The following is a 22675-nucleotide window of genomic DNA, read 5'->3' as shown; positions in this document are numbered from 1 at the left end:
AAGCTATTTTATTAGAAGAAATTGTAATGAGACCAGCTGTTACACCTGCAAGAAACTAGTAAACTGTAATACTGATATTTGAAAGCTGTTGGCTAGGAGTAACACGACAGGAATAAGAGGTGTGCTTGCCAACATATGCTCTTTTGTTAAAAGGGTGGGCCCTGATACTGCTTTGCATGCTGTTGCCAGACTTTCTGCAAAGATGAAAAGCAGCATTTATGCTGGCAGGATTTAAACACAACAGCATTAACATTCAACTCATACATGCTGCAGAGAAAAGAAAGGCGATTATTTTCCTTTCCAGCTAAGTTGTATCTGCTGCTATGACATCTCTTCCTCTTTCTCATTTGATGATTTTGTGAATGAACACTAAAGCTCCCAGTTATACCTTCCCTTCTCTTATGTGTCTGCTTTTCCTGACTGCTATTTTTCTTCCAGCTATGATTAAGAGAAAAAAGGAGGGGGAGGGGAACCATGCCAGACCTATGATACAGACAAAAGCAGTAACTGTGCATAGCAACAGAATGCTTGGTGACTCAAACACATAACTGAAATTTCTGAAAACATTTTTCCAGCTTGCCTTAGACAACAAAAAAATCCATAAAGTTGATAGAGGGCATTAGATACATATTTCTACAGGAAAATGTCACTGATGAAGATGATACTGGCCTGGAAAAAGAAGGTTAGATTAGCACATCTCTATTTTAAGAAGAAGACGTTGCTAGAGTATTTACAGAGGAAGAAATATAATGCACTGTATCCAAACAAAAAAATTCATTAGCATTATACATCTTACAAGAAAAACACTATAAAAATATGTAAGTATTAAGCATTAGCAGTTTAATACAAAAATGTTATCCCCAAAATGTTTATATAAATCTTGTATTATACTCCGTTCATGTAATTCTAATTCAAAAACTACTTCAGTTGAGACAAGGAGCTGTGGGTGTTTCTAAGTTTCAAGTAGCAATGAACCTACTAATCTTTGTTTCAAGCCTGCCCTGTTTTCACATCCTCTGTTTGTCTGAGAGATGGGGATTGTGCATTCCCACATGAATTCCCCAAATTTTGCTCCTCTCATACATGCAGGACCAGCCCTTTTCTGCTATCTGGTAGCATCTGCCCTTAAGGAGAAGCAGAACAATTTGCCCTAAAAGTGAAGGAGAGGCTCAGACATTTAATTTCTCTTTCATGGGAATCCACTGCTCCATCAAGCTTGCACATCTCTAGTTTTCCTATCTAGTTTTAAATCCCATTGCAAACATTCTTGTAGCATTCCATTCCACCTTCTCCTCCTCCTCAGTCAGCTTTCCTGTGTTAGGGAAGTATGTAAATGTGTTTACTTTTTTTCCTGCCTTTAGGTTCAGAGAGATGGCTCTTTTACTTCCTCAAGCAGAGAGATTCTTCCATTTTTTCTCCCATCTCATTGCAGCTGACACCTTATGATCAACAGAGGATCTGTTCAGGAAAGCACCTCAGGTAGTACAACAGAATGCTTTAGGACAGCAATACATGTCCAAGCTTCATTTCAAGAAAAAAAAAATCCCCTCTGAACGTTCCAGAGAGCCTACAACTTGGATGTCTCTGCTTCTAGGACATCCCCAGCAACTGCACAGATTAGAAGGATGTTGTCTCTCAGCTGCTTTATGCCAGTTTTGAGCTGAAGCCCATTTTTCTGGTTTACAGCCAGAGGACAGTTTACCAAAGAAGGGAAATTTGGACCTATGCAGGTGCAGCTCCCTCTCAAAGTCTAAGACAGTTGTCAGGGTACCAAAAACCAATCTAATGATGCTTTTCTTTTTTACAAATCTGTGCTGTTTGTTCTTCCCTACCTCTTCCAAACTCGTATTTGTGGCTCTTCCTTTCTGTCTGTTTCCTGACTCTCAACCCTCAGCCTCAGTATACCTAATATCCTTCAAAATTAAAATTGTCTGTGAATAGACTTTGGTATTTATGCTTGTAAGTACTTCTATTTCACGGGTTAGTCAGTCTCAGTAATAATCTCCTAGAAGCAGAGGTGCTTATTCTTCTCAGTATCTGGACAAGTCTGTGAGTTTGCAGTATAGATGAAATCACAGATCACAATTCCAGGGAAACAACCAGGTCGTCTTCTGGTCTACTGGAACACAAGATTATTTATTTCTGTTTGCCAAGGGCTCTGAGTTAATCAGAGACAACATCTACTAATCCACAGAAGAACATTTAACCTGGTATTCATCTCATGGATGCCAAGGTATTAACCATACTGTGGTCATTCAGATCTAGCACAGCCTAAACAACTTCACAGTGAAGGTATTAACTGAATCCAACTTCAGTTTATTTATTCCAGAGAATCTTCTGGAGCAATACTCATCTTCAGTCAACAAAGAGTAACTTCAGCTTTGCTACAAAAAGTTTGGGAAGCACTCTTCAGAGACAAAAACCTAGTCAGACACTGATGAGCTATGAGTATTGCAGAAGTTATAAATTTTCCAGGAACACCCTTTCCTTCATCTGTGTGCTGGAAACAATGACCCAGAATTCTCTACATGGCTCTTCCAGAGTTTACGTGTATTGACAAGAAGTTACAGAATCAACCATTATTTATTTTCAATAGCCAGGATGGAAAGAAAACAAAAGGCCTAAACAAGGAAGTAGAAGGCTGGAACCAGAAACAAATAAGTATGTTCCACAATTTCACATATATGGAATAAGAGGAAGAACTAGGCCAACTACTAAGAGAATGAGTAGAAGTAGGAACAAGAATTCTTAAAGTGGACTGTATAAGATAATTCCTCCTGCAGCCAAGATCCTTTCTGTTCCATGCTCCAACAAGTTGATAAAGTCTGTTCCTGATATTGACAACCAAGAGTGATTAGGCAGTCTGTCATTCATCATGCCAGGAATCTGTAATTTCAGTCTTCCACCCTTCCCTCCAGTTGCCCAAGAGGCCAAGAACATGAACGAAAAGCAGGCTGCAGTCATGCTGGGCATGCTGTTCACTCACAAGAGCCTATTATTGTCCAGCCTAAAGCATGTATCAGAATATAAGATACTGATACAATTCTTTGCTTAAAATTAAGGTGATTTTGAGTGTTGATCCATGAAGTTCAAGTGATAATATTTCTTAAGTATAGCCTGATAGTTCTCTTTCTCTAATCTATCAGACCTACTATTAAGTGCATCTACCAGAACAGCCAGAGCACCTAGCTTGTGCTGGAAAAAAATAACACTAAAAAGGTAAACAGAAGATTGTTTAAAAATAATTACTATTTTTCATTAAAGCTGCTTGCTTGTTCATTTCTCATTGAGGAAGTTTTTGCACTACTTCTTAATTACACGGTTTTACCATACTTCCTCCTTCAGTTAAAGCTACTCTGGGCCTAGACACTTGTTTTGTGCTTAAGAAAAACAAAACACTAACTCCAACAAAATTTCTCCTTTTTTTTGCCCAGGCTACAGAAAATAAACGGGGAAAAAGAGCAGCAAACTGTAGATGTGGTCCAAGTTGCAAAAAACTTCTTTTTTCAAAGTCCATCAGAAGTTTGATAGCTGAGTTCTAGAGTCGTGAGGGAAGGAAACTAAGATGATGACAATAGTCTGTCTCTCCATTAATAGAGCAAACTTTTTATCTTCCAGGAATACAAGTCAACTAACTCAATCTTTATGGATGAAGTTGCTCCATCAAAAAGATACACTTGCACACGCTAGAGAAGATCTTATTAGCAGAGATTTCTCAGACAGCAACCTGATACATTCCATCTTGAAGTACACCAAAATTGTTTGTTTTTTTTCTTTTTGTTCTGTAATGCCTTCAGCACATACAGATATAGAAGACTTCTGATCTTCAGTGATAAACATATATTTTAACTGCTGGGTTGTCTCTCTACCATATTCTTTCTGTCCTGTCACGTTTTAGAGTTCCACACAACTGGTGGAGAATTCTTCATGTACTGGCAGTTTCTCATTCCATGTTATTTTCCTAAGTTTGATGGAGCACTAGATTTCCAAGACAGAGAAAAATAATATTATATTCCTTACCTGAATTTTGTCTTCTCTGAACAGGGATCTGCTGCTCTGTCAGGACCCACCCTGTGCTGGTTGCATTCAGCAACTCTTTTTGTATTCTGGCTTCATGGGGTTGGTCAAAGCCTTTCTCATCAGAGGTTTTCTGGTTGGAGAGAGAAAGAATTGCAAATGTACTCTGCCTAGTTTGTTTTTTTTTTTTTTCTTGTGCCTCTATTCCAGCAGGGTGACTCAGAGTTTAAATCTGTTTGTTTTCCTTGAAATTTTACAGCTTTGCACCTGTCAGTAGGGTCTGGAGAGACGTCTGTGGTTCCACCTACGCACCAGGCGAGAGGGCTCCCGAACAGGCTTCTCAGCCTCGGTGGAGAGGGGGAAAACCAGCAGTTTTCCAAGTTTGATGGAGCAGGGGATTTCCATTCAGAGAAGACAAAACTAATCAAGGAAACTGATTTTTTCAGTGAACCCTTATTTTAAACTGCAGCAGTTTCAGTACCATGCAGGTTTTTTTCTGTCTTGCCTCAGAGTTCCTAGAAAACTCTTCCTGTCTGAGGGGTTTTCTGTAGCTCTCAGCACTCTTAATATCTACTGTTCTGAGAGTTTCAGAGAGAGATGTGTAATGAATTCTGGGGTTAACAGGAAAGTTGTATGTTGAGAAAGATTACTTATATGGCTGATAAGTTTCAAGATTGTAACTCAGCTGCTTAAGAGGATCTGAATGTTCTTGCTGTCAGAGAAAAGGAAAAGCAAAAAGTATTTTTATTTGAAAGACCACCATGCTTGTCCACTCTAGAAATAAGCCTTTGAGGGAAACAACAACAAAAAAAATCAGTATTTGAAAGACTGGCAAGGGTTGAAGGAACTAAATCTGCTGTTCCAAGCCTGAAAAATAAAAGCAGAACGTACAGATATGCTACCTTTTTACAATATTCACTACTTCCTGGAAAAGAGTTCTTTCATCAGTAGCGTAACTGACTTCTAGTCCTGTAACTCCAGATCTTGTAAGCAAGGGGGCTTGATCTCTGCTCCCTAGAAAATAAAAGTAAAAAAACCTGTTACAATTTAGAAGGAATTTCATTACTTCAGTCAACAATACTGCTTTAGAATAAAACATACGACCAAAAAGAAGAATGGAACACAACTTATTTTTATCTTTAATAATTATCACAATTAATTCCATGAATTTATTTTCTTCCTCTTGGGTGGAATAATTTTTTTCTTTTCACTTTGTAGAATTCTGCCATAGTGGTAATCTTGCACAGATTCTCAGACAGAAACAAACCCGAGTCACGAGAATTTTCACTATTTTACATGCACAGGAGTCTAGCTCCTGGAAAATTACTCTTAATAAGAAATATTAAATGACTATATGACAGCTCACACACTGTTTTTATGCAAAATATAATTTTAATTGCTATCTCAGAGTAGTGCTTTGCAAAATGCCTTACAGAATGAAAATGCTTTATAACAGTATAGCTCTTTTTTTCCAGCACACTAAGTTACTGACAGAAATGGAAAAACATGACCAAATGCTCACTTAGTGCACATTAAGAATGTCCGCATTGATAATGTCTGAGTAATATCTGAATTTGTATGCATGTAGAAACTCAGCATTTGCCTTCCATATTAAAAAACCTTCTTTAAATGAATAATGCACAACACATACTCTGTTTTCTTTACACAACAGGTAATATGAGCTCTGTTACAGTGACAATGCAGATTTTAGGAACTGGAATTTTTAAATGGCATTCTACTTTGACACATTCTTAAGAATTAAGAAAAGTGTGCTTTCAGAAATAAATGTTAAAACAAGTACTGCGACTTACAAAGCAATAATAACACAAAAGGGAAAAAAAAAGATGTATCTCAATGTCAAGTCACTCCACAGGGAACTCAAAAAGTTCTAACCAATAAAGTATTGACAGCACATATCAATTAAAGCAACAAATGTCACAATAACATTTAAACACATCATTTTATTTCACTAACAAACCAGATCAGAACCTTCATTTTTTCAAATATCATTGGACATTTACAGTTCTTGATAAACTATCAGTGGCACACACACCTAGGGAGCCATAGTGGCTATACTGTGGAAAAATCTCAGTAAGGTAATAGAAATATATTTTTTAAGATAGTAACAAGCATATAATACCAGAATAAAATTCACTGAGAACAATAAGAACTTAGCTTAACATGATATAGTATCTACAAAATACACTGGTAAAAGAAGAAGCTGTTGCCTTATTGCTAATTTTTTTGTAGGCTTAAAATTTTAGACAGTATTTTGTGGTTTGATACACATTCACATTGCCAAAGAAACCCTGAAAGAAAAAGGACTACTTTGGGGATGTTTTTGGTTTGAGATTTTTTTTGTTGGGTTTTTTTTTTTACTAGCCTAAACCAGTGGTACTCAACCTTTAACAGCTGGAGAGCCACTTCTTAATAAAATGGAGTTGTAGAGCACCATAAAAATCAAATATCAATGGATTTTTTTTCCATCATGACACTTCAATGTGTGATGATGCTGCCTTAATGCCACCACACATTGATACATCACGACATGACACATCAGCATCCTCTCTCCCAGCAGCATTCTGTCTTCAATCCCTTCTGGCTGCTAGGAGGGAGTGGGGTGGAGGGGTGCAAGGGGCAAAAGGGCAAGTTTTTCCCCATTCTGCCCCACAGCTGCTGGGTGGGAGGTGATCTCTACTCTTACCTGTGGGGGGATCCCAGCAGCTCCTTTTCTTTCCCCCTATGGGAGGGGGAACTTCAGCGACTCCCACACTGCTGGTCCATTTGCTCAGTGCTCCCCGCGCTGCCTGATAGAGTGGAGCGCCGATCAGATGCCTACATTGCGAGAGCCGCCTGTAGGGCCATGAAGAGCCACATCCGGCTCTAGAGCCACAGGTTGAGTATCACTGGTCTAAACAAAGCCAAAAAGGTACAATAGAATAAGGGCCCCTGTTTAGATCCTAAAAGGATCAGTTAAAACCACAAAAATAACCCTTAAGTAAAATATAAAACATACTGTCTCGCTTTTAACATTTTCTACTTGCAGCTATCCAGCAACTCGAGTAGGAAACTAAAGGCAGGTTTTCCTCTTTACACTTTTAGAACACTGCAGGAGCTTGTCCACAAGCACGCAAACATGGATATTTTGCACACGCAAATGCCATTTGTGGTTTACAGCCCATGCAATAGTTCTTTGGAAGATATAAGCAGGAAAACTCCATATTTAATACGGCCATTCAACAAGACAAAATTAAATGAAATACGTAGTAATATAGATACTCTATTACATTTTGCTTGCTACTGTTTGATTACTATGAAATAGCATTTCTGTAAAATATCATATGAAAAAAAAAATAGGAACCTTGGCTTGATGGTGTCCTGCCTCTATCAATCACTATAGCACCAGTGATTTCTTTTTTATCAGAATTTGGCAGTGCTGAGTCTGATGAGACGCAGTAGAATAAAGCGCAGATCGGATCAAACTCTGGATCTGGTTCCAAATCTCGTCTTGTTCGAGCATGTAACTCCATACTGATGAGGGTAAGGTGCTGGACCTAGCAACAAATAAAGACAGTATGTTAGTTTGTTCTGCAGGTTTCTTAAAAAAATTAAGAGAAGACTGTGCAAATGAAGACAGTGCCGACATTTATATGGTGGTATTACATTGTAACTACAAGGTTCCACCCTAAAATTAACAGAAGTGATTAACCATGCATCTTTGGATCTCACATTTTTGCAAATACCACCATCTTAGGAAAAACTAAGATTCATCATGAAACACAGCTTTACAGTCAGTTATGAAAATTCAGTATTTATGTCTGAGTACTGTATTCTTCTACTAAAAGCAGAAAGTAATACAAAAACCAGATAATGTTCAACTTCAACAATTGTAAATTCCTGTAGTGTTTTCAAACACCTTTGTATATTGAGATGAATCACATTTCTGAACTGATCAAGAACAAATAATCACTCTTGGTCTTTCTTCTCCCTTCCCTCCCTCACACAAGACAATCGTGAAAACTAAGCCCTACAGGAAGGTAGGGAGAATACCTAACTTTGCCTTCAGAACTTTCACATCATATTGCCAGAGTTTTTTGCAGAATGGTTTACATTTAGAAAATGCTAATCCCTATATACTGTGAAGTTTTGATTGTGCAGTAAAGACAGTATTATTTAATACTGTTTCAACACCATGTTGCTACTCTTTTGTCTTGCGTAGCATTGCTCATAATGTGGATTAATGGAGAGGTTGGACAGATTAGGAGGGAAAAATTAAAAGTATTTCTGTGTATATAGGATGCTCTAGGGGCAGCCTGATTTCCTCCACATTTGCATGCTATAAATTGCTACAAACATCACTGTGTAAAATTTTACTATCAAAACTCCATCTCCGTTGCCCCCAGGATCACTGTGGCTTCTCTATGTCCTTTACTCAGTGCTATCTCCCTATCTCCTCTATAAACTGGCCAACAGCTAATTCCAGGTGTGCAGACTGTCTAGGAGCACATATACACAGGCTGCTTGCCCTGTCAGCCAGACACAGCAGTACTGTATTTACACTGCTTCCCTTTCTCAGGCACCTTGATTCCTCTCCGCACACCAAACACTCACCTACATTAGACAGATATAAAGAGACCTTCTTTGAGATAGGCACCCTTCTGTTAAATGTAGTAGAAACTGTCCAACAGGTTCAGAAGGTAATAAGTAGAAATACCAGGAGGGCCTTACTAATTGCTGCCAGATGCCTTATTTCTTAAGGAAACAATCCATGAAAATTATGGTCAACTAGTTTTTCAAGTAACGTTTTTATGCAAAACTGACTATTCCTTCTGATTTTTCCCCTATTTCTATTTTTAAAGGGAGGTTTATCATCTTCTCAACCAAAATACTGTGAAGTCTAATTCAATACTGTTAGAGGCATTGGATATCAAGCTGAAACTGGTAGATCAACTACTTATGAGCTGCAGACATCAGGTGATTAACAGCTGACATCAGCTGCAGACATCACTGATTAATTTTTAAGTCACTTAGGGAACTCAAGAGAAAATGACTTTTTATTTTCAGTATAAAATTGGCTTGATAAATTATAATTTTAAAAAGTGACATGCAAGAATAAAGTTACCTCATGTAAAGATTTTGCTTCCTGCAGGTTTTCCACACTGACTTTAAAACCATAAGTATTATTTAAAGATGGTCCTTCAATCTGGGAAGTCTCTTTCTTTGGAGCACCGAGGGCAGCAAATTGATTCTTATCAGGCAGGGGAAGAAAAAATAACAGGATAGTGAGAAAACACAGGTTGCTAAACTCATATGTAGTATTAAATAACAGGCAATATTAAATACAAATTTATCAATGAAAATGCAAATGCTACACTGCAAATTACTAAAAGGTCCCCAACCTTCAACTATCTCCTCATTTAATTTTTCAATATACAAACAACTGTTGTATCTTTCTGCCTTTTAGGAATAATTTTAATTCATAGCAAAGCAAGAGGCAGTTTGAAATACTTAAAAAACCTCCCAAACAATCAAAAACTCCCAGAATCCTACAAAAAAAACCCCAGTCCCACACATACTGGCTTTCTTGGAAGTCTGAGGATATTGAAACCAGCAATTCTCTATTCTCTCTTGAGCAACAATTTGTCAAAAAACCCTGTTTCAGTCATTACTTTTTAAGGCAGTGAAATAAAGGTATATTAAGTACCTCCTTGAAATAAGTGAATATATTAAGAAAAAACTACTGGGTCACTCCAGTAATGCACCTAGCCCTCCATTCTGTTTCAACATGGAGAGCAGAAACCATTTAAGTAAAATAAGTCCAACCTCTTTCTCCTCTGTTAGCACACCACAAACTGCCCTCCTTGTTTTCAGAAAATGCCTAGAACATTGTCTGAAAACTAATACACATAGAAACACAAAATATACACAGGTCTGGCTATATCTATATATATATCTATATATATAAAAAAGGGAAATCACACTACAACTTAAAAAGGATGTTGTAACTCCAAGAGCAAAACATCTTTATATGATGTCTCATTAGTTTCTCACTACCCTAGAGCACCATTCTCAATCTCCAACTTACACGCGCTTCCCCCAAATTAAACTCATAAATTTGTTCCCAACTTTGAGTGTGCTCTGATTCTACAACATTTGCACCATATCATTTTAAATGTATTTTCAAGATCTTAATAATAAAAGACCAAAAAAAAAAAACAAAGAAGAAAGAATGGAAATGTGTATATACCACAAAATAAAACACATCTGTGCAGAAAATGGTAATTTACCTTCATTTGTGTAGTTAGAAGTACTCTTCGAAGACCATCAGTATTACTTCCCCTCTTGTGGCTCAGTTTCTGAGCTTTTGGTACTGTAAACAGGAGAGAAAGACTACTTAGCCTCAATAGTATTGTCTAAGCATCAAGCAACACGCAAGGAAGAAAAGAGGCATTTCATAAGCATTCCAAACAAATGTTACATAGATAAACAAATACAGCTTCATCCTTTGTCAAATCCAAAGCAAAACTACTGCAATTTGGTATTTATGGACATATAGGAACATTAATAAGTTACAAAGCCTCACATTATCATCTTGAATACTGCAATGTTACTCATACTCTACATTGAGATTTTTTTTTAAATACAAGCAATATAGTCAACAAGACTAAAAAAATCCTCCAAATAAGCAAAACTTCTAAATTAAGCTTTTAACCAGCACTTCAGAGTTCAGATACTAGAGACTGTTAGGAAGCAAATGGATGTTCTACTTGTAGACTTTTCCAATAATTCAATAGTTACTTTGGCAATAATGCACAGAACTTTTCCTTTAAAAACTAATTTAAAATATATTTTTGCAGAGATATATTTTTTTTCTTATTTTGTAGAAAGAAATATATTTAGATTTGTGTGTGTGTGTGTGTGTGTGTGTGTGTGTATAATTAGAATCACTTAATGGATTTACCTGCAGATAAAGGAGTAAAACCAAGAACTTCAGGTATTCCATCTTGTTTTTTTCTGTGCACAATGGGTGTACTATGTAGACAAACTGATTCAGAATTTCCAGGATCTTCATTAACTGGAAGCGGGGATGTGTCAAAGGATGTCCGAATGTTCTCCTGGGTGCATGGAGAATTTTGTGTACTTCCAACATCGTTTCCTTCCCCAGAAGACAGAATAATATTCTGATTTTTCCACTCTGTGTCTTCTAAACTGGACTGTTTAGGATCTGGAGATGCCACCTGTTGCCAAGGAGGAAGCATCGGAGAATCTGGAGAACTGTAACTGACATAATAATCTTCTTCCTCCTCCTCCTCCTCCTCCTTATCATGTTCTAGAGCTGAAGTAGTGTGTGTCTTGCTTGCATATGAAGTTTTATTAGAGTCTACATCATTTTTAGTATTTACAGAAGTTCCTATGGTGCTTATAGACTTATCACAGTTTTCCTTGGTTTGCGTTTTTGTATTTTCTGCCACGGAGGCAGGAGAAGTCTTTGTAGGCACAATAGGTCTTTCATCTTCCAGGCTAGACAAATTCAAATCTTTAGCTACTTTTATTACTTCTATAGATTTCTCCTCAGACAATACTGCAGAGCTGAAATTCTCATCTGCCTTTCCCTGCTCAGCAGGATGATTCTTAGGCAATTTCTTGAAATGTTCATACTCTTCTTTGGCATGAAGCCATATCTGAACTTGCTGTTGGCTTGGAGCACATTTGCATGGCATTATAACTATTTTTTTGTCTTCACTAGTTTTATGGCTATTACTTTCTCTTTTATTAACAGTAGAGTGACCATAATGAGGAGGAGATCCTGGTCTAGGACTTTCTGTCATTGCTGAAAATGCAGTCTTCCAGAGTCGTAGACCTTCTAATGAGAAGTCCCCTTCAAACTCAGGGAGGTCATTTGGAAGTCTGGTTTCCACCGTGAGAAGCCGCCCTCCAATCTCCCTGTGAAGAAAATAGTTTGAATTACTGTTTTACTCCAAACTACACTGCAGGCATTCCTCCAGATGACAGAAAAGCAGAGTATTACTAACTTGTTTTCTCACTATGCAATTCCCATGGGCAGTATTTTTATTTTACAAACTATGAAGGCACATTCCCACTTATTACAACAATATGCAATAAAAAATCCAAAGTATCATGAAAGAAAATGGGTATTTGGACTGGAAGCACAGTAACTTTCAACTTCAAATGGATGTATATCAGATGGGATCTTTCAAGCATCTGTGCCATATAACAGCATAAAACTGTTTACAGGAATAAATTAAATTTAATATAATCACAATCACAGGTAGACAGAAATGCATTTAACACAGTACCTTGGCTTTTCTGGAGCATCTGAAGGGTTGCTGCAGAATGGTTCCTGATAGACTGTTTCTGCGAGATCATGATCCAGCAAAGTTGCCATGATTTCTTCACGACTGGGTGGAGACATGAGAGGTTTAAGAATGTGAGCAGTACGTGGTGTAAAGCTTCCATTCTTGGATTGTGAGGGAGAACTGGTTGATCTTGGTGAACTATCTGGAGTTGGAGTTAATGCTTCGTTGTTTCTTGAAACATGTAATTCTAAATCCTCAGAAGCTGCATCTAGAAGTTCACCATCAGGTGATGACAATAAGGATGTAAAAGAGATATTAACTGAATCAAGTGGTTGACAAGGTTCAAAAGTGGTTTCTTTTCTAAGGTGGCTTTGAATCCAGTCTGAGCAGGTTGGCTGAGAAAGATTAAGAAATCTCTCTTTATTTACTGTATTTATATTCAATTTGAACTTTTCATTTAAACAGACTTCAGTCTCTTGGGTACAGGAGGTATCAATAAAACTAGATCTAGAAGTTGAAGAATGAATGTTTTTCCTCCATTGACTATGGCAGTGGTTCTCACTATTATCTAGTGAGGTCTTCTCAAAAAGCTCAGGGCTCAGGGAACCAGACCGTATCCATTTATTTGTGCTTGAAGAATGTTGCTTTTCTTCCTCAGATTTTTGGTCATTATGACATAGAAAGTCACCTTCTGTTGTTTGTCCAGAACCAAGATCCTGAACTGCATCACTCAAGAATTTCTGGGGCAAATTTTGATCTGCTGGGACAAACTGGCTTGCAGAATAAAAACTGCAAAATCCACTTTGCCCTATAGTATTAATATCAAAGTTGTAATTGTGGTCTGGAGATAAGCTGTCTTCAAGTGAGTAACAGCTTTCAAAACCAGGGTCTGAAAAGAAAATGGGGCTGTCATCAGATACAGAACGATCAGTGCGATTAGTCACCGGCTGGCTTGAAGACTCCTTTTTTGCAAGTTTTGCTGTTTTTTCTTTAGGTTTTGTGCTCCTGGGAGAACGAGATTTTCTTGATGATGTGACTGGTCGTGACCTTTTGATGGCTTTATTCTGTTCAAGAGGGCATGGTATGCTCTTGCTCAGCTGCGTTTTGTCTGGCAATGGCTCCTGTGCAATACTGGCACTCTGAGCTTTCTGCTGTCTCTTCTGGAGCAACTCTTTTAAAACAGCCAGACCAGACTGTCCTTCACCAAATGCTGATGGGGCCACTATATTCCTGTTTTTGTACTGGGAGATGGGTTTTGGTTGCATGGTTGTTTCTGACAGAGGCCTTTGTTTTGTGGTTTCTGGTTTAAAATGTGACATATCCAAAATAAACCCTCTCTGGTTTTGATCGCAATTTAACTGCTTCACTGGACTCTTCAAAGATGTAACTAAACAGTTTTTAGGCAGTTGAAGTGGCCCAGGGTTTTCCTCAGATGGCTTAAGAATAGAAGAACAAGGATCAGAATGCTTGGATGCCTCTGGTAAACAAAAAATCTGCTGTTGATTATTGTCTTTACAATGCAAATAGTTAGTGGTATGTAATTGATCCATCTTTGCTGTGTCCAGAGAGTCACGAGTTTCATTTAATTTTCCAGCTGGTGGCAAATATCTGATTTGAAAATTTTTTATCTCTTCTGCTTTTGGAGAAGTCTTATCTTTTGAGATATGAGCATTCTGTGTTATGTGAGTTGAGTGATTAGATGGATCAAATATGTTTTGAATGAGAGCAGAGTCCTTCATTCTAAATATAGCACTCTGAGTCCTGGACCTCTGAGAGCTCATTTTTGGTACTTCCCTTCCAGATGCTGTGAGAGTAGATGCGAAAGATGGATGAGGGTCTTCCCGTGGAGCAGGCAAACACTGTGCATCTACAGGCTTATCAATTTCCATCAGTGAGTGAAAACAGCCCAGTGAATTACCTTGTGCATCAGCTGAAGGGAGCTGTGCTGACGGCAGATATCCAGCTGAATAGCCAGGAAGAAGACTGTCTTTGAGGTTGTGAAGTGGCTGAGAGCAGACAGAGTTGTAAGAAATCTCATGAGGATCTTGATGCTTCAGCACAAACTTGACTTCAGTAGCAGAGCGACTACTTTCTTTTTCATCTTTAAATACAACGCGTTTTCTTGAGGATGCTTTTTGTTTTGTTCTAGGTTTCTTCTTTCCATCATCCGGTGTTTTATCAACCTGATTAATCTTTTTCTTTTTCTTGGTAGATACAGTGGGGCTAGCAAATTTCTTTTTACATTTCTTAACCTGAGTTTTTGCCCTACTAGTTTTTCCTACACTAGTATTAAGTGTCTTGCTGTTGTAGATATTGGGCCCCCTACTAAATAAAGCTTCTCTGTCCAGGTTGGTTAAAATTTCTTCTGCTTTTGGATCAGTGGGAGACCAGCAGCGAGGTGGAGATGTGTTTACTGGGCTTGTGCTTCTCTCAGAAAGAAAACCTAACTTAGACATAACATCACTATAGTTATAGTCACAGTCTTCAGCTTCAGCACTGTAGGAGGGCGAAGGAGGAGAAAGAATTGTATGAGTCCTTTTTCTGAAAGCTAAAGTTCTTTTAATATTTGTACTACCTGTTTTTTGTGGTTTTCCAGCTTTTTTCTTGGTTGACTTATGTTTTGCTTTCCTTTTGTGACTTTTCTTTGGTGTTAGTGGATAAATAGGATATTTGGTTGCAGGAGAGTCAGGAACTTTTGGCCAAAAGTCCTTTAAAGGTGCAAGCTTTTTATATAAATTCATCTTTTCCTCTGTGAGTACTACTCTTTCCTCACTAGAATCTACTTTCCCCAATTTAACAAGCATATTTTTTCTCCCTCTAAATCTATTGATGATAATATATTTAATAATAACAGGTGGCAACTTTTTAGAAAGTTTTCTACGCTTTCGAGACTTCTGAGACCCATCCAAACTTTCAACACTTTCCATCGGTTGAGGTAGATTAATTTTTGAGTTGTGTGCGACAAAGCTCGATTCGCTGTCTTCAGCCTCATAATTCACCTTCCGTTTTGTTCGGAGCGTGTACTTATTCCCACACAGTCCAAATGACTGCTCAGTTTCAAGAGATCCATCTGCAAACTGGCAGTCAGTGTAATTAGCAGTACTTGTAGGCATTTTGTTTTCAAAAGCCTCAAGAGGAACTTGAACTAAGTCACTAGGTAAAGCACTATCCTTATCAGGAATGTTACTACAGGCATTACCTTGTGTATAGCAGCCTTCCTTCACTGCTGCAACATCATTTACACCTGCAGGCTCCTGACGATTGATAAAACTATGCTTCTTTTTATTCAGCTTCAGCCTGGACTGTTTGTTGCCCTGCTGTAATTTGTATGTGACGGGAGCTAACTTCTGTGGTCGACTGAGACAATTAGAAAGAACAACACTAGGAAAGAACATATAATGCGCTGCTTGTTGACTGAGGCTTGGCTTTTCCGCCTTGTGCTCCTGAAATTCTTCATACCTAATTTTAAGCTTATTAAGGCCACCTTCATCAGTGTTATTTTCAAGTGAATGTACCACAGTTCGACTGCCTCCTGAACAAGATACCAATTCACAATTTTCTGTAGCTGTTGCTGGAAAAAAACTATTTATACTTGCACTGCTGGATTTTTCATTTACTTCAGAGGACATTTTACCTTTGGAGTGGCTCATATCAGAAAAGTTATATAAATTTTTATTCAACATGTTGTCACCAATATGGCGGCCCACATGCATAAAAGAGACGTCCTTTTCAGCCTTCCTAATGCTAATGTACTTCCTACTAGGTATTGGTCTGTTCACTGATGAAATATCATCTTCATAGTCAAAAATATTATTTCCACATGAAGGAACTGGAAGAGTATCTTTCTTGTTGCTCTCTTTGTGAGAGTTTTCTGCATGGGTACTATTGCTGAATGGAGTTGGGTACTTGGCTGAGTAAGTGCTTTCTTTTGTAAGAGAATGGACTGAAAGTTCAGGTCTTGTTTCTGTGTTTGGTTGTGAGAGGTCTTCTACAAAATCTTCATTATTCAAAACATGGTTAGAAAGGGCACTTGTGTGTTTACACTGAAAAGTAATTTTAGCAGAAGATGGGGGTTCTAGTGTAGCAGCATCTTTGTGAAAGATTGAGGTCTTTACAGACATTTTGCTTGTTGCAATAACGGAGGAGTGAGTTCGAGAACTTTCATTATTCAAAGGATTGTCTGAAATGGAAGAAAAGCAATTTCATTCTAGTCTTCTTGTAAAAAAATAACCTAAGGCATTAAAAATTTTAATAGTATTTTCCTGAAAGCCTTCCCATCCAAATAAGAAACAAAACACTTGCAAGTCACATTACATTTATCATCATGACAACTAGAGACCCTGACTACATGAGTTGCTTTATCAAAATCACATTGTCAGTACATTTGTCTCAGGCATTTTGTCAGTTATACCTCAATGACAGACTTGCATACAATTGTTAAAGATTTCATGCTGACTTTCTGAAAGAAGGCTTCACAATTGCTTTCAGATGACTATATAAAAACAGACTGATTTCTAGAAAAGTTTTGTACCCTGCTTTGTCCCTGAGAAGTATGTATACTCATTAGCTCTGAAAAACTAAATTCTTATTTAGATGACCTTCCTCATGTAGAAAAATCATTGCATAGAAAGCTAAAGTAGCACATCTCACAACATGGCAAGGGCTTTGTATGAACTGTGCTGTGCACTAAACATAGGTATTTTCCTGCATTTCTATATAGCAGAGCAATACAGCACCCATTCAGGTGTTCATGCAAGGAGCTTGCACCAGTTAGTTAGACCATGGATTCATATCCATGTATTAATGTTCTCACAAAATCTGAGACCAGGAGATGCTGTGGTAATTTGTCCTGTGCAAACTCATCACATGGTATGTGTGATGATTTTCATCTCTTTTGGTGATACATTCACCACATTTATTGCGGGGCAAGTTTGGACAGGGACGTGGTAACAAATTAACAAGTGTGTGCTTGCTCATAACCTTGCTGAACAAGTAGTTTGTCAGCAGCTGTACCACTGCAGAGGCAGCTACCACAGAGCACCTGGCACACAGAAATTTGTTCCACCTCTTGTATCCACATCTTTAGCTGAAATGTTGAAGGGAGACAGGAGTTATGAAACATGCTACATGACCTGAAAGCATGTGCTGCACACTGATTTACTAGACTGGGGGTCCTTTGGGCCTTTAGTGTAAGTCTCAATCAATTTGGGGATCATCTTAGATTCACGCTGCCTTCAGCTTAGCAATTTATTTGCTGCTGGCTGAGAAAAATAAAAGGAAGTCCCAATCTGTTTTGAATAACATTTTCTAATGCATACACAGAGTCCCTGAGGTGTGAAACACAGCTGGGAGACACTGCCTATTATTCTTTGGAGGTAGGAGTCCACGGAAAGAAGTAGGATGATTAACTGAAAACTCAGAAAATGGGAGTTTGGTGGTGCCAACAAACACCTGGAAAATACCTGGCTAGTCAGATATAAAAACTGCAAAAATTCTTGTCAGTCAGTCAGATTATATGGACACAGATTCATGTGTAGATAGGCATTTTCTAATTTAGACAACCTGGACTGAGATCTGTTTTGAATTTACTGTATCTCATATTGTAAGAAATCAGTGTAAAAGTTGACAGAAATACGCTTTCTAAGCCAACGTGAGGAACAGTCTCTTCAGCCAGCAGCATCTCTTATTACAACAAATTAGAAAGTATGGCAAATAAGGAAATTACAATTGTATATCTGACAAAAGCATACCATATTATCAGTACATCAAATCATGTATTAGTCCTACCATTATACCTATAAAACAAAGGAAAAAGCAAACTATGTTTTAAACACTGAACACAAAAAATAGCTGTGGTTATCTATAATCTATCTAGTAAGATCATACAGTTCACTTTCTCAACTGAACATTATAATGTGACTTGCAGATTTTCCAATGCAACAAATAATATTATTTATATATTTCCCTAACTTTGAAATGTGCATTCTGTTGACTAATGTTATTTGATCAAAGATATTGATCATGTTATAAAGATGGCAAAAGATCTCTACAGATTAATTTTTTTTTATTTACAGATTTTGAAAGGCAGTTCCTTCTGCAGTGGCTTTGCCACTCATAGTTTTAATTCATGCAGTCCCAAATGTGAATATGCAATCTGCAGAATGAAACACAGGCCCAAACAAAAGCTTACTATAGTTTAGCATGTGTGGCAAATACTTGTAAAGAATCATCTAAATCTACACAGTAAGACATTAATTATTTACAATAATCCTAGGAGAATAAATGATCCCACAGAACCATTACTCTTAATATCACATTTGGTTTTTTCCAAAGAACTAATTAAACTATGTCCTTTATTGGATCATCAATACAATTTGAAAAACAGATTCTGGTAATACATAGAGGGCACTGAGATTAAAATACAAGTGTTTTTCAAGGAAGATGTTAAGGGCCTGCTTCTGCAATCTGTGAGAACTTTTCCTTCCAATTGAAACATGGACTGAAAATGGTCAGTACTTTTGAGAACTAGCAATTTGATGTGAAAATGAACTATGATTCAACTTCCAAACCTGATTTTCCATTTACTTACCACCATTTTCATCTGCAGTTCCATCTAACTGAGGTATTGAGAGATTACTTAGGATATTGTTAGTGCTCCACTCCATTTCTTCCTCCGAAGACGAATCCTCTTCTGTTGAACTTCGATGCATATTTTTGCCAGCTGACCTGGAGGAAAGTGAAGAACTAACTGATGCATAATACTTCTATTAGTAAACACCATGAACCATAGGGAACATGAAATTCAATGGGGTGTGGTGCTATATGGTTGTGTAATTTGGGGGAGCAAAAGGAAACAAACAAAAATTTTGTCACATTTCTCAGTGAGAAAGTCAAAATATTATTCAATGTTATTATTTTAAGAGGCAACAGTGGTAGCCAAACATTTTAAACAGCAGGATTCACTAACTTAAGAAGATGCAGAGAAAGCATTTAGATGTTTAATTTTAGATCAATTTTACTGCAATTTAATTTCACTGCTTCAAAGTGCTTGAAATTTGAAGACTAAACCAACTATGCAAAATTACTTCAGTTCAGCTGTTAGTGAACAGATGTCTACTTTTTTGTGGTTGTTTTTTTTTTTGTTAAGAAGTCTTACTGTATTATAACAATTCTCTCTCTTGGCAGGCTTAACTAAATCATGACCAACAAAACTATGCTTCATTCCACTTCTCACTGAATATTCTGAAGCAGCTGTTGTTAATACTTAAGCTGCTTTTACTAAGTTAACTGTTCTACACTGCCATGTTTGCAGTCATAAATTCACTGGGAAAAAAAAGAAGCAAATCTACAAAGAAAAGCTTCTCTGGATTTTTTTGTGTTTGCTTTATATGGGCATTGGGGAAGGAAGAATATCATAGAATATGATAGAAAACCACAAAGAACAAATCCTGCAGTATATTATAACTTAGGGATTTGATTTCTTTTTTAAAATTAAGTGTGAGATAGTCAAAATTCTTACCAGAAGTAAGGTATTTTGTGACTACACAAAAGAAATACAGATACATAACAGAACTGAAGTTTGGGGTTTTTAAATTTGTTTGTTTTTTGTTTAAGTTTGTGTAATACATTAAAAGATATAAATACAAATGTTTTGAATTTACAGGAAGGAAAATCCACAATAACCTAAATACAGTTTACTTTTGTAGAATGCTTTGATGACTGGAGTTAGACCAGCATGAATTATGTGTATGGTACCACCCCAGACATCTGAATGTCAGCACAGAGCTAATTTAGATCAGGACAGATTTGTTAGCTCAGAAACAACAGGCTCAAATGTAAGTACATCATTTCCACTCATGTCTGGAAGCATGACTTGGAGAATCAAGTAACAAGCACAGCTAGTCTCCATGATCTAAGAGAGCTTAGTTGTCCCTCTTCCATGTTCCCAAAACATGGAAAAGCACAGCACAAAGCAATCAGCTTGATATGCAAATTAATATCAAACTGAGGATGTCTTCCAACATGAATTATGCTGCAATCCCAGGTAAATTTTTGTAAATTTTAGTAAACCAAATCAGCCTGGAGATGACCTCTGCAGGTAACTTGGATTTCTCCTCATTCAAGCCTATCAGTTTGGATTCTGGGAAAATTTATGTGACACAAAGATATCACCATACATGAATTAGTCCAGGTCTTGGTGGGCTTTTTTCTCCAATTCGATACAAATCAAACCCAAGCCACTGAATTCATTCAACAGGGTGTGGTTACTCCTCATTAGCACAATAGATTTTCTGAGATCATGTAAGACTAGTAAACACTCACTAACAGAAAAGCCTTAGTATGGACATTCAAGGATGCATTAGGAAGCCACACAGATGGAATGAGCCCGAGCAGAGTAAAGTCAGATCCATCATCAGATTCAAGCTGGTTCTTCACACATGAGCACAATCATGCAGGGGGCAAAGATACCCATGGCTTGTGTCTGAAATCAGTCCAAATTCTGTAGAGATCTCAGTGAAAGAGAACTTGTAATTAATTCCCTCTGAACACAAGCTCAGTCCCTGTGGAAGTACACGGTACGTACATTTTCCCTAGTGTCTTCTGTCTGGGATTAAGGTGTAGGCATATGTGAGTAAGAGATCAGTGAGACAGCTCATCAAGTCTCTTGAGTTTTTAAATAGGATTCTTTTCTGCATGAAAGCAGTTAATTGCTTCAGAATCCTACCTGACTCCTGAAGTTCTACAGTCAAGTCTATACAGAGCTGTGCCTGAGCTAATGAATTCTGCAAGATACAGGTTTTCACAGTAACTACCACTAAACTGAAGTTTGATGTGAAGTGTTTTGGATGAAAATTTCAACTTTTCAGACTACTGGAGGGAAAAAAACCAAAGGTCAGATATCCTAGAAAATCAAAGGTCAGATAGGAAAAGTAGCTTTAGAGATCAATTACCTCTAGAACTAGGAGACTAATGAACTAACTAACTTCTGGTTCTGTTACAACTTTAATGTGCCTTATGGAAATAAAAGCAGCATTTCTATACCTCTCTAGTTCCCTGAAACATAGTATGATTACAATTTCTGACGTAGGAAGAAACCCCAAATAAAAAAAAAGGTTATGTCTGTGAAGTTCCTCACACTTCAAACAGAATTATAAATATCAGAAGCTGTGCTGAAAGCAGGGGGCAAGAGAAACTGGATATAGCTGCTTTCAATGCCTGTCAGTGCAGACTGTACAAAAGGTCATTACAACCTGAGAAGGTGCTCCAAGAAACTTGGCCTTAAATATATTGAAGTTGCTGACCTTTAGCAGTCAAGCAGAGTGAACAACATTCATGTTTTGATTTAAGCTTTGAACATGGAAACAAATGGATGTTTCTTCCTCAGGTTGCTTGGTTAGTCTTCATATGAATACTTCTTAAATATTGACTTTACTAAAAGATATACAAGATACACCTTAACATTTGCATCATACCCAAGGTGTGACCTTACAAGCAAGTTACCACTAAAGGTTTTCTTGTATTTGGACTTGTAGAACAAAAAGCCCACTTCATTCTTCCTCAAAGAGCAAACTAGAAGCTTATGTTTGGCCGAATTTAAACACTTTATCTCCAGATAACACTGATAATCACATCACCATCTAAACAATGTGCATTCCATCCCAAGATCTGCACAGATTTTTCCATGTTGTTAACAGAGACCTCTCCACATCTCATTGGGCCCACAGCATACTTGAAAACAAGGTGGGAGGAAGGAAAGATCTGGCAGAAAAAAAAAAACATTAAGAAAAGAAAATATATACCTTCTTTTTTGCCCAGGCTCTTCCATGCTACTGTCCCACCTCTGGGACATTAGCAAGCTAAGTTCCATTTCTTCTTTCTCACACTGTGGCTCATTTTCTTCATCATCACTGTTCTGAGAATTTCGCCAGCTTCCAAGAGAATGATGGTGAGAGAGTGTTTTTTGATGTCCCATCTGATATCCATCACTCTCCAGTCCAGCCAACAGATCAATCATGGCCTCATCAGCACTACTGCCCACTGCAGAAAAAGCCCATACAAGTAGAATCTATATTTTGTTCTACTTGTAGAACAAAATTACTAGTTACAGTCTACCAGTAAAAAACAAAACCAACCAAACCAAACAAGAAAGCCCCTCACCATTTAAAAATCAATTTTTTTACTGTCTAAGGCAAGGCATGCTACAGAAACAAAGCTCTTTTCATATCTTGTTTTTTCAAATTTTATTATTTATCTTTTCTAGCTCTGTATCTAAAACTTTGACAACTTTCTTTCTTTCTGCCCTACCAGATTGTACCAGATCCAGTGGACTCATTTCTCTC

General features: G+C 37.5%; 1 protein-coding gene across 1 annotated transcript in view; it reads right to left on the bottom strand.

Moving 5' to 3' along the window:
- The window catches only part of REV3L (REV3 like, DNA directed polymerase zeta catalytic subunit), a 113083-nt gene that overhangs the window by 28753 nt on the left and 61655 nt on the right, over window positions 1–22675 (bottom strand). The window contains exons 11-18 of the mRNA XM_058802076.1: window positions 22136–22373; window positions 18925–19061; window positions 12336–16515; window positions 10979–11961; window positions 10305–10387; window positions 9140–9265; window positions 7379–7571; window positions 4920–5031 (exon numbers count right to left, since the gene is read on the bottom strand). Coding sequence (XP_058658059.1) covers window positions 4920–5031; window positions 7379–7571; window positions 9140–9265; window positions 10305–10387; window positions 10979–11961; window positions 12336–16515; window positions 18925–19061; window positions 22136–22373 — 6052 coding nt within the window. The remainder of the gene's footprint in view (window positions 1–4919; window positions 5032–7378; window positions 7572–9139; window positions 9266–10304; window positions 10388–10978; window positions 11962–12335; window positions 16516–18924; window positions 19062–22135; window positions 22374–22675) is intronic.

The sequence above is a fragment of the Ammospiza caudacuta genome, chromosome 3 (assembly GCF_027887145.1).
Source record: "Ammospiza caudacuta isolate bAmmCau1 chromosome 3, bAmmCau1.pri, whole genome shotgun sequence".
Classification (NCBI taxonomy): Eukaryota; Metazoa; Chordata; class Aves; order Passeriformes; family Passerellidae; genus Ammospiza; species Ammospiza caudacuta.
The sequence above is the reverse complement of the archived record's forward strand: the minus strand, read 5'-3'. Positions and strand labels throughout refer to the sequence as shown.